Genomic DNA, 12,468 nt, shown 5'->3' on the forward strand with positions numbered 1-12,468 from the left:
TCAAATTCACTTTTCCTTTTTTGGTAAAAGGTAAAGAGATCAGAGATAAGACAAGAGACTCTGGTAAGGATCCCTTAAAGTTAAGTGTCAGTGACTGCATCTACACGTTCCTTAATGTGCTTTTGCTACTATGCATTAAATTTAGTACCTCTAATGTGAGGTTATCTGCATGCACATTAGGCTGCATGCTTTTTTAGTGACACTTAATGCACAGTAGTCTAATTTTACTGAGCGTTAGTATATTAGCACGGTTATCCTATCATGTTGTGTAACGCACAGTAAAATAGGCTACTACACATTAAAGTACATGTGTAGATGCACCCAGTGTTACACGTGTTCTATAGTCATTATAATAATCAACTTGATTACTTTTTTTAAAAGTGGATAGTAACTCTATTATCTCAGTTATGCCATTAGAAATCAAGATTTACTTAGTTGAACTCAATAGACCAGCACCAATATCTGAATCAGGACCTTAAGGAAATAATTACCATATATTTTTTTCAGGTACACCAATACTATAGCTAAAGCATGGGTGAAAAATGAAGTGCATAGTTTGCAAACATTGCAAATGTTGTAGTCTCTTTGTAGGAAGAGGTAAGGTTTGTTATACATGGTACATAGAAAACAGAAATTCTTCAGATCTAACTATATATAGAATTTCCTCCCCGTGGAGAATAAGCTGTAGAATTTGAATCTTTTTTTTTTCAGATAGCATGATACTGAAAGTTGCTAGGTAACAGAATTACACAGCAAGGACAAAAGGCCATTGTATATCCACAGGGAAATCTTGGCTGTTTTCCACAGTAAATCAAAAGTTGTGATTTAATAATGGAAATAACAGCCAAGGAGATAAACCTCCTTTGTAGTATCTTCGCAGTTTTAAGTCACATCTCAGTCCTATAACCTGTACTCACACAGGTTCCCTATGGAAGTAAATGTATTGGTCACATTCATATACTGCAGGCAATAGGGTCACTTAAAAGTTCAGCTCAAGCCCATATTAGGCCCTTAGCAGAGTACAGTGACTGCTTCTAATACAGGAGCCCCACCAGGATTTTGCAAAACTTGGGAGCCTGCTTCAGATTCAGATCTACCCTTGCAAAACAAGCCCTGCAAAGACTGTGCCAAGTCTGAGGCCCTAGAAACTGAATTTCAGACCTAACTGTAGTCAGTTGTTTGTTTGAATTGCCATTCTGGGTGGTTTCAGGAAAAATCTTGTCCTCTGGTTTTCTGGACCCCAACTCAAACCAAGCAAATTTAGTAAAATTAAAACAGTAAGAGAAACATGTGCTCAGTAACACTATGTAACGATCTATGTAATTTTTACAGGGTCACATGAGTGTAAAGGAGAGCAGAACTCCGTGTATGCTGCTTAACTGATTTAATAAAACTTTTCAGAGTTTTACACACACTTGTATGGGTCTAGTGACAGTTTGCTTTATTGGTACAAATGAAATGGAAAGAGCCACTAAGTTTGGAACTGGCACGGGAGCAGGACAATCCCTAAAGGCTCCTGTTTGAGGTTATGCCTGAGGCTCATTTCTTTCTGTTTATTCAACATTAACAATATATGGGCCCTGATCCAAAATCAGTGGGAGTCTTTTTATTAATTGAATAGACTTTCTATCACACCCATAGGACTAAGTAGGCAGCAGCATACCTTGCCCACAAAAGTTTACAATCCAAAGGCCTGGTGAGTTCCAGTGATATAACACAATAAAAATAATAGAAAACTTAATGAGTTGCTAAAATGTATTGTCTAGAGGAGTCTTTTAAGTTACTTCAATTGATGCTGAATTCAGTTCTAAATACATTAGCAATGATGCTGTAAAAAAGGGTATGCCTACATTACACAATGGGTCAAAGAGTGTTACCTGAGAGAACTTTTTAACCACCAACTGCAGCACGCTTTTGAATGCAGGCAGGAAAATATATCTGGCTATAAATTTGAGTTGCTAGAATCATAGACAAGTCAGGGTAGAAGAGACTTAAGGAAATCACCTAGTCTAACCCCCTGCTCAAGATGATTTCAGATGTTTAAAAAAAACAAACAAACCCAAAAGGCACTTTAAACTCAGCGCTTTACTTTAAACCCAGTATCAAAGGGGTAGAGAGATCATGAAAAACGGACATTTCTGCATTTGTAGGAATTGAAGCTGTCCGCTAAAACCTGTGGTCATTTGCTTCCTCAAAATGTCCTGCTACACCAACTTCACATTAATGAGCTTGCACCGTTTTTGCATTAATGAGCAAGAACTCAAAGTGGTTTTTTTTTTTTTTCCTTATCACAGCAAGAATGGGGAATACTACCACTCTTCAACAAGAAGCTGAAGATCAAGACAGGACAACAGATGATTCTCAGGTAACTGAGAAATATTCATTCTAATTTTTCTTGACTACTGCTACAGTACTAAAAATGGTTCACAGAAGAATTGAAATGCATGCTTCCTTTATGTGCTTTTGAAAATCCCAATCTTATTGTCTGCAAAATCCCTGTATTAAGACTTTGATTTGCACATCTATTTCAAGTTACATAGTGCACATGGAGCACATGCACTCCATGACCGCATGGAGCACATGGGATAATGTTTTGATCTCGCTGAAATCAATGTCAAAACTCCCACTGAATTCCTGGAGGCCCAGTTTTTGCCCTTGGAGATCCAAGAATGAAACGCGGTCGTCTATGCTACAGAGGGCTTGCGGCTATCTGGGCGCTGGCACTACCTCGCATGCTCTCATACACATGTACTTCATTTTCCTACCAGAGATACCAGAACTATTGCTGTACCCCAGCACACTCAAACTTCTGCCTACTTCCCTGGGTCAATAACTGTGCCGTGGGTACTACAATGATGCTAGTGAGAAAAATAATTCTGTTTTTTTTGGAGTGCTTTCTTCTTCTTTTTTTTTATAATTGAGGATTTTAAAATGTGGTCTTGCTCTGTTTTGGAGCAAGAAAAAGAAGTCTTGGGGGGGGGGAGGGAAATGAGGGAAGGAATCTGACCCACTAGAGACTAGCCAAGAACCTAATGGTGAGGTAGTTTTCATGGGATGTGGGAGAGCTGGCTGCCTAAGGGCCATATTTTTAAAAGTTTTCAAGCATCTAGGGTGCCTGTAGATGTGCAGGACATCTGCTCCAAACCACTGTAACTACAGCACATCAGAGCAAACTCAGTTAATTGAGTTTGCTGGAGTGTGCTTATTAGTTGCTGCCATCCTGAAGCACGGGGACACTGAATACACAAGATGCTGCGAAGGTGCTTTGACTAAAGGTCGTCAAATAAGCTTTAGTTAAAGTGCCACTGCCATTTTGAAGTGCCGGATGCTGAATACACATGACACCTGTGGGTGTTTTAATGGGAATGGATCCCAAGAGCCACTCTAATCAAAGTACGGCCCCCCACCAACCCCTGGAGCATGTGTAAAGATGTCCCTAGAGATAAGCAAATCCCCAGTCAGGTTTTCAAACATGCCTAAGAAGGCAAATGACCTTTTTCTCCTCTGAAAATCCTTCTTAGTACCAACCTACATGTTTAGGAATCTAGACCCAGTTTTTCAAAAAGTATTTAAAGTCACTGTTGAAAACGGGGGCTCCTAAATCCCTTAGGCACTTCTAACAATGTTACCCATGTCTTCTGCTATATTATGGTATGCAAATTCTTAAGCTGAACAATATATTGTTTAATGTTTCAGGCTGCATCTGAACTTCCAGACAATGTTCAAAATGGGCCTGTCACACTTCAGGTTGTGCAGGCTGTTTCTTCTGCAAGGAACGATGAAGGTAGGTGCTGGAAAAAGAAGTCTGTCGTACCCACTTTGCTTCTATTAACACATGGACCATTAAAGGTTAATGCCTAAGCAACAATAAGTATTGATGCTTGCAGTCAGATGAAGAGATAAGCTCATGCTTCAGTTCAGACTTCTGAATTGGCACCTGTGGTTTTCAAAATCTTGTGAATTTAAAAACAAATAAATGCACAGAATAGAACGAGAAGATAATTCAAATACTCTCAGTCAGCTGTTTGTTTAATTGCATTAGGATTTTCCTTCTGCAAATCATGCCTGCATCAGAACAAGCAATACAACAGACTGAAGATTTAAGACCTTCCGTATCATTAGGCTAGGCTTGCACAAGAGATTTCAGGGCACATATGGAACTGGTATAGGTTCCCTGTCCATCTCTGCAGCAGCTCTATAGGAGGGCATGTCCTGGAATAGGCTGTGGATTCTTGGGCAATGGATCAGAGAAGGAAGAGGATAATTCAGTGGTGGAAAATAGCAGCATGATTTGGGACATCTAGACATTTTGCACACCCACAAAGCCCCATAGGAGTCTCTGCAACACATTAGCGAAACCACAGAGGCTTGTGCTGGTGGCTGAGTGTAGGAGGCAAGCAGCCTTTTCGTTGTCTCAGCACTTGTGCCTGAGTTCTGCAGGCAAAAATGTGCTCTTTCACAAGGCTCTGAGTTTGTGGTGGGAAGGTGTTTTGCAAGGTGAAATAGAAAACATTTCACATTTTGAAGGGAGCAAAAGTTTCTTGTGTGCAACAGTCAGCAGCTCAGCATGGAAAGTCAAACTGCGGTTAATTCCCATCACTCTGATGGCACATAGAAACTGCAGCATGGAAGTTCATATATAGGGAGGGAGACAGAGATAATCAGCAAAAGAATGGGGCTTGGATAGGATGAAGAAGGCCAATTCCATGGGTCAGAAGCTAAATTGCTAGGTTTCAAAATGTTCTCATACACTGCCTCTAATAAATCAAGCCACAGGAGGTAAATCTCAGGCTCATTTGACCTGCCAATGCCATTTTTCAATGGTTGTGTGAGTTGTAAATATTAAAGACTTCCAGATTTGGGTTGTTTTGCTCCTACAGTATATAAAATAGTCCAATTATATCACCTGAAATTAAAGGTTTCTCCTAAAATTGCCTAAACGTAGGTGTAAACAGCATAAACGTGGGGGTCCGAAGGTAGTACAAAGTGTTGAAAGCAAGGATGAGTATCTGGATTGAATGTGAACATATGGCAAAAGGTACATGGGTTGAAAAAACACGACTGTTATCACAGCCTGGTGGTAACGTTAATGTGTTTGCTAATGAGTTACACAGGTTAGGCATGGTACTTTTAATCTCTGTTAGGAAGTATGCATTGAAGATCAGGATGTGGAAATCGGTTAGGGAAAATAAATTTCAAGTCCGATCTTCAGCTGATGTAATGAAGTAGCTCTGGTGATCCAGCCTTTGATCTACTCAGAATGCCTCTAATGTATTAACTGCTCGAGCCCCAAGAAGAAACTGTGTTAACAAAATTAAAGGGAAGGGGTTTGAAGTACAAATAAGCATTGCTTTATAGCTTTTCTTTAACAATTGCTTTATATCTAGTCATTCCTCCTCATCGCCTCCTCTCAGCCTTTTTGCTACTCTCTGTCCTTCTCAGTTTAACATGAGAGCTGCTTTCTGCCTGGGACACCACCATAAGGGCTCCAGAACCAAGATTCATTTAATGGTTAAGTAAGGAAGGAGTTACCTGTGATCTTGAATTGTGCCGTGAGCTTGCATTTTTGAGAGTGTCTTTCATATGGAAAAGCTAAAAATATGCTTGACTTCTAAAGCAAGTAAACTCCCCAGGAGTGCCACCATCTCCTCTGATGTTAATGAAATGACTGAACATAAAATGGCAGCTGCCTCTATTAGATTTCTAGAAATTCAAAGTTATAGTACAGAGAAATGAAAGAATAGTCTACATTAACTATATATGTAATGCTTTGGTCTGTAACATGGTTTAGGAATATGATTATTCAAAGGTTCTGTCCTTGCTACAAAGACTTATTTCAACTGTGTCTGGACAAACATGATGGTCCCTTACCTATTCACTCTTAACCTGTGCTAGATTAAGTAAGTTTTGTCTATATAATAACAGTACCTAGGTGGAACCTTTTCTTTGAACACTAAAAGAACTCAGGTTGGTATGTTGATAACACATGACATATATCCAGTGCATTAGCCCAGCTGTTAAAAAGATTATGATATTGGACTTCATTTTCTTCTGTAAAACTGAATTTTGATGTAGTCCCAAATTATGTAGTCAGCAAAAGGTAAGAGACAGTTAGTTGTGCATGCCTGTGAATATGTATAAGCCTCTGCTCAGTGTGTGCATCTTTTGTCCTACCAAATCCACAGAGGGAGGATGCAAGTGTTACATCTGCCTTCTACATGATGGCTCCCATGTTAGTCAGCACACCAAGGACTAAGGTGGGGACTTCACCAGTTAAAATCATGAGTCTGTGCAGCATGAGCTAAAAGTCCCAGACTCTTTGGAGTTTGCTTTACAATTAAATATTTGCAACTGTCTTTGTTACTCCCAGGCTGGACCTCTCTTGTGAGCTCTGCCCTGCATTCCCTTGAAAGGCCATTCTGTCACTTCAGCTAGTGCAGAATGCAGCCACTCGCCCCTGTAAGAGAGGCAAATAGACATTTAAAGTATGAGCATATGAGTTCAAAGCACAGACTCTGGATATCATGAGTATTCAAGATGTTGATTATGGTTTATTAGAGATGAATAAATCATTCAAAATTGCAACTGGCTTCCTCACACTTCCCCTGTAAACCTGCGTGACAATCGGACTCGAGGGAGAAGCTCAGGCTTGTATGGCTGTGTCCCTAGAATGGACTCTTCGCCAGAGAGATGCTGTCTGACCGTGCACAGGTTACATACTGTTGCTTTGCTTCCAAGCCTAAAGGACTAACTGCTTTCATGAGCTTTTCACCCTTACCAGTGGTAGCCAATCTTTTTGGCAGGCATGTCATAAATTAGCCTTTGCACCCTCCTCAAGTGCCACTCTGATCTCTTTCCCTTACCCCGTCTGTTGCTCTGCTTTCTGCTTCCAGCCCTGTGCTCCCTGACGAAGCTGCTGCTCTGCTTTCTGCTTCCAGCCCTGTGCTCCCTGCCTGATGTGATGCTCTGCTTTCTGTTGTGTGCCCTCTCTGCTACTGTGCTGCCTGTCCCCTCCCCGAGAGGCTGCCTGTGCCCCCTGAATCCTACTGGTTAAGAGGCTGGAACCGACAGCTGACCCCAGAAAAGGGCAAGTTCCCAATGCACAAATGAAACTGAAACGTATCTCTTCCTCTCCCAGATCTGAGTCATTTCATGTTAGTAAGAGTCAAGTTTTGTTTAGTTAGAAGTATAACTGCTCTCATGGATTTGTCTTGCTCCTCCTAGTCAATGTTGCATAGCAGATCATCAGTTTTCAGTCAGTTAGGTAAGGCTTCAAGCAAGGCCCTGATGAAATTCCTAAGTGCAGAATTGTACACCTAATCTGAGTTTATTTTTCTAAGGATTGAGAAGGGTTTTTTTTTTCTGACTCCATTTGACATAAGAGCAGCAGTGCTTTACGGGATCAATCCAGTATCCTGTTTCCAGCAGTGGCAATTAGTAGATGCTTTAGAAGGAGAGTATATGATATGAATAAGACATGTCTAGAGTAATTCATCCTTGGTCATATCTTCTATGGCATCAACTGTCATTGGTAGGGACCTACCCAAATTGCGATTGCCTGATTTAGTAATTTCTGCAAAATCTGCGCGATGTCAGCAAAATCTGCAAGGGAACAGAAAACTTACTCAAAATAAAATCCCCAGTGGGGAAGGGCAGACAGAGGGGACCGACATGAATGTGAGCAGGGAAGAAGGCTTCTGCCCTTGGTCCTTGCCACTGATTGACTGAGAGGGCTGTCTGTGATGTGGCCCCACCCCTCTCCAATTAGCAGCAAGGGGCAGAGACACAACAGACAGTTCTCTCTACCATTCGGTAGTGGGAGGAAGGGACACTGGGGCCCTTCAGCCTATCAGAGACATGAAGGGTGGGGGGACCCTGACCATGTTAAATCCTCAAAAACAGCAGCCACCCCCACAATCTGCCCATGAAATCGGTCAGCTACCTGCTCAAGTTGGCTAGACGCCTAGTCATTGAGTTGGGGATGTCAGAGGATACATATCTAACTGTTCCACCATTCCAACAAGTTCCACATGTAAAAAGTACCTCCGCCGGTTTGTTTTAAATGTGTCTTCTGATCATTTCAATGGGTGTTCTTGTATCCTAGGCCTTAGTGAATAACAGTTCCTCATTAATTTTATCCACACCCTTCATAGTTTATAAACATCTATTGTATCCTCCCTCAGCCTTTGTTCCAAACTGAAGAGTCCTAGCATTTTCAGTTGCTTCTGGTACGACAGCTGCTCCAGACCCCTCCAGACCCCATCTTTTGTTGACCTTTTTTGTACCATGTTTAATTCCACTACATCCTTTTTGAGGTCTGGAGGTGAGAACTGAATGCAGTATTCAAGATATGGCTGCACCATGGATTTATACAGTGGTATAATGATGTTTTCTTAACAATGTTCAATATTTTATTGGCTTTTTTGGTTGCTGCTGTGCACGGAGTGAATGTTTTCTGGAGAACTATCTACAATGACTCCAAGCTCTCTTTCCTGAGTTGTAACAGATAGTTGGGGGCCCAGCTTTATGCGAGTAGTTGAGATAATATTTTGCCATGTGAATTACTTTTTACTTAACAACACTGAACTCCATCTGTTACTTTTTTTCACCTCTTCATTTGCCCAAAATGAGGACTGGTCTATTCATTGTGGGTTCTGAACACTTGGCTCTGATCTGTACTGAAAATTTTCTCCAGGTGCTCATGCATCATTGCTCTGCACTGCCAACTACAGTTTAAACATCTCTTTGTTTTTGTTTTTGCATATATTTAATTGCCCTTGCCACATTTTGTTGGTTTTGGAGCTTTATCAAGCATTGTGCTCAGGGATGAGAGTTCTAGTTTGTAGCATTGTTGTAAAAATATACATCTAAATACAAGTATTTACAGAAGAGTTAAAGTTACCAGTGCTTCTCCTGCACTTGACACTTTAAATTTCATGGCAGTTGCACATTATAATAAAAGCTGTTAAAATTGTTTCCAGTCTTATCTAAAATGAGATGCTATTTATTAAGTGAAACTTGTCCATGTATTACAACTGACTGAAAAATCTAGGCTTTGAATTTTCTGAGAGACCAGCAAGAAATATCCAGATGTACTATGGTGCAGAATCTCAATCCCATGAGTGTTTTGTAAATGCTATCTAACTGTAATAAGTACATTTAAACAGCAGCCTTTTAAAATATACCATCAGCTGGATATCTGTGTAAGTCTGTTGAAGTGAATGAAGAAGTCAGAATGATTTATGCCAACTGAGAATCTAAATTAACAGTTTATGGTTTCTTTTACTTTTTACATTTTTAATTTTCATGTTCTAATTAAGAGACTTGATAAGTCTGTTTTAAATAATATGAAGTAGAAAAAATTCAATGCCGTATTTGTATTTTCTTATCTATATTTCATCATTATCTAGACGACAGCTCAAATACAGAACCATCATGGGTGCCTATACATGAGCACTGAGGCTGCTCTGAAACACTGGAATTCCAGCACTTTGGAGCAGACTAAATTAATCAAGCCTGCTGGAGCATGGCAATTGCTGCACTCCAGCAGCCTCCCACGTATTGGGTATCTGCATCCCCATGCTTCAAAATGGTGGTGTGGCATTTGAACTAAAGCTCATCAAACAAGCTTTAGTTCAAATGCCCCAGGTGTCATTTTTAACCATGGGGGTGCTGATACAGGAGACATAGTGGCACTTTAACTAGAGCAGCTCTTGGAGCCTCTCTAATGTAAAGTGCCACCTCTACACCCACAGAGCACGTGTAAAAGTGCCCTCCATTGTGAGGTACTAGAAGAATATGCATTAGCCTATGTTAATGTGCATTAGCTAAAGAGCACGGTTTTCTGTGATGCTTTAATCTGCATTAAAGTAAGGTAATGTACATTAAAGTGCACGTGTAGACGCACCAAGTGAAAACACAAAATCTGGTTTAGTTTAGCCAAGATCCTTGCTATACAGAACTGCATATGCTGCTTGACGATAAGAATGTTCCTTTAGTTTGTTTTCTAGCCTTAAAATGAAAGTGTGAACATTTCTTGGACAGACCATAAAGATCAACGTGTGTGAGTGTCTGACATATAGATGAAGCCAAAGGACATATGCCGTATCTTTGTACACAGATATTCATAGATGCTTATCCATTATTTTTATCTTAAATTCTTTCTCTGCTTTCCTACACCCTTAGCATGTGACAGCACTGTATGTAGCATTACATTTAGTAAATAGGTATATGAAAACAATACCTGCTAATATAACAAAAGTAATCCCAATTGTGCTGCTTTTGCTTATATTAGAGGAAAAATTGACTATTAGTTGGAGGAGCTGAATTGTTATCTCCTACTCATTTGGGTGGGTAGATTGGTAGCTGCTTCTGCAGTTGGAGACTAAAGGTACTGCCAGGAGGTTGCTGAGATAGGCAGATAGATGGGTAGACTTGAGGCTTTCCCTGCTCTTTTTTTTAAATCAGTGTTGCAGTAGCAGCTTTGGAGCCATAGTGGACCTCCCACTGGTGGTCTTTTTCTCTCTTACTCATGGCCCTCTTGCTGTTTCTTTGCTTCTTGCCTGGCAAGCAGATTAAGGTTCCGGTTAGGGAAGGAAACTTGACCAAGACTAACTCCTATTTTTTGATGCTGCTTTATTATTAATTAATTAATAAATTAACTTTTTTAAAATCCATTCCCTGCTAGTGGGGTTCTCATACCAAGCATAGTGCCCTTTTTAGGGTGAATGTTTACAGCCTCTAGGCTCACACTGCTAGTAGGCAATAAATCTCCATCTACCATCCTACAACTCGACACTGAAGGAAGCAGTACAGCTAATCTCCTGTTGTTAGTCTGACTGCCATTGAACACAATGAAGCTGTCATGAAATGCACTGTGAATCACCTGACAGACTAGAACTGCAAGGCTTTAGTCTGGCTGCCTTCATCTTCAGCAAGACCTACAGCCTTGCAACCTTCATCAAAAGAGATACCAAGTGATGCTAAGTTGTTGTCATCTGTTGAGGAAGCAACATTGAGTGGCTCACTATCAAGGTTGGTGACACTTCCATTGTCAATGTCTATAAGCCCCAGGAATTCCTCTATCTTCTGTCCAACTGCCACCAATCCAACACCCATGCATTGTAGCTTGTGATTTCAACTCACGGTATACCATTTGGGTCTATAAGAACATAAATCTTGATGGGGAGGTTCTTGGCTAACTGGGCATCAACTAACAAATTGTACCTGCTGTTTGACTCCAAAGAACCTGACAGCTTTGAATCAAGAAGATGACAGACAACTACCAACCCTGACTTGGCTTTCTCAAGTGTAAATGTCAGCTGTCAGCCTACCAGATGAGTGTTGGAGAAATTCCCATGGTCACAACACTGGCCATCACTAATCGTACACCTAAGCTTTGTAGTGCCAACAAACAGCAGACAATCACTTAGATGGAACTTCTGCAAAGCCAAGTGGGAAAAATTCAAACTGATCCAAACTCTGTTGCTGAATAACTGTCAAACCCATGGAATACAGATGTGAATGCCTCTTTCATGGCATAGTATCCCCAGAGGGTACAGAAAAAATTATATCCCTGTCTGGGATTATGAATGCCAAGAGCTCTATGAAAGTTTCATCTCAGCTGAGCCAAAGCCAATAATCATGCCACAGAATGCATTAGCCATCTAGACAAAGTCAGAAAAGCTCAATGGGAAGAAACATCGGAGTCGATTTAACTTTTTGCACTTCAACCGGAAGGCTTGGCAGAAAATAAACCAGCTCACAGGAAAGAAACAAAGTGTAAGCAAGTATGAAGTCAAAGCTGATGCTATTGCAACTCAACTTGTGCATAACAGCCACTACATCAAACCTGATAAGGGATTCGCTAGGCAGATAAAGAAGTTAAACAGCTCTAGAAAACTCACGGTCCCAATGTTCACCTGTCGGGAGAATTCAGTACTAAGAAAATGATGGCAGCCCTTAAGCTTTTAAAGACCAACAAGTCACCAGGGCCTGATGCCATAAATACTGCATTTCTTCATAACACTGGGGAGAGGATAATCATTTGGCTTCATGAGTTCATCTCCAATTGTGTCAACTGCAACAAAATCCCTTACATCTGGAGAAAGACCACAATCATTGCAGTCCTAAAGCCTAACAAGCCCAATGATGACGCAAGTAGTTATAGACCTATCTCCTTCCTGTGCATTCCATTCAAGCTACTGGAACACCTCATTTATGCCCAAATCTACCCTGTAACTGATCCACAGCCTAAGGAGCAGGCTGATTTTAGACAGAGAAGGTCAACAGTTGAGCAGGTAACTCTCCTTACTCATAGTTTCATAGTTTCTAGGGTCGGAAGGGACCTGAGCAGATCATCTAGTCCGACCCCCTGCCATGGCAGGAAGAGCACTGGGGTCAAATGACCCCAGTAAGGTGGTCATCCAACCTCCTCTTAAAAACCCCCAGGGTGGGAGCCTGCACCAC

The 12,468-nt window shown here is 40.9% G+C and overlaps 1 protein-coding gene across 7 annotated transcripts in view; it reads left to right on the plus strand.

Annotated features, from left to right (window-relative positions):
- The window catches only part of BCAS1 (breast carcinoma amplified sequence 1), a 106,137-nt gene that overhangs the window by 9,364 nt on the left and 84,305 nt on the right, over positions 1–12,468 (plus strand). For all 7 annotated transcript variants that reach the window (XM_019510220.1, XM_019510222.1, XM_019510217.1 and 4 more), the window contains exons 2-3: positions 2,295–2,365; positions 3,697–3,784. In XM_019510220.1, coding sequence (XP_019365765.1) covers positions 2,300–2,365; positions 3,697–3,784 — 154 coding nt within the window. In that variant the 5' untranslated portion in view covers positions 2,295–2,299. The remainder of the gene's footprint in view (positions 1–2,294; positions 2,366–3,696; positions 3,785–12,468) is intronic.

Source organism: Gavialis gangeticus, unplaced genomic scaffold (assembly GCF_001723915.1).
Source record: "Gavialis gangeticus isolate Ggan-Ray unplaced genomic scaffold, GavGan_comp1, whole genome shotgun sequence".
Taxonomy (NCBI): domain Eukaryota; kingdom Metazoa; phylum Chordata; order Crocodylia; family Gavialidae; genus Gavialis; species Gavialis gangeticus.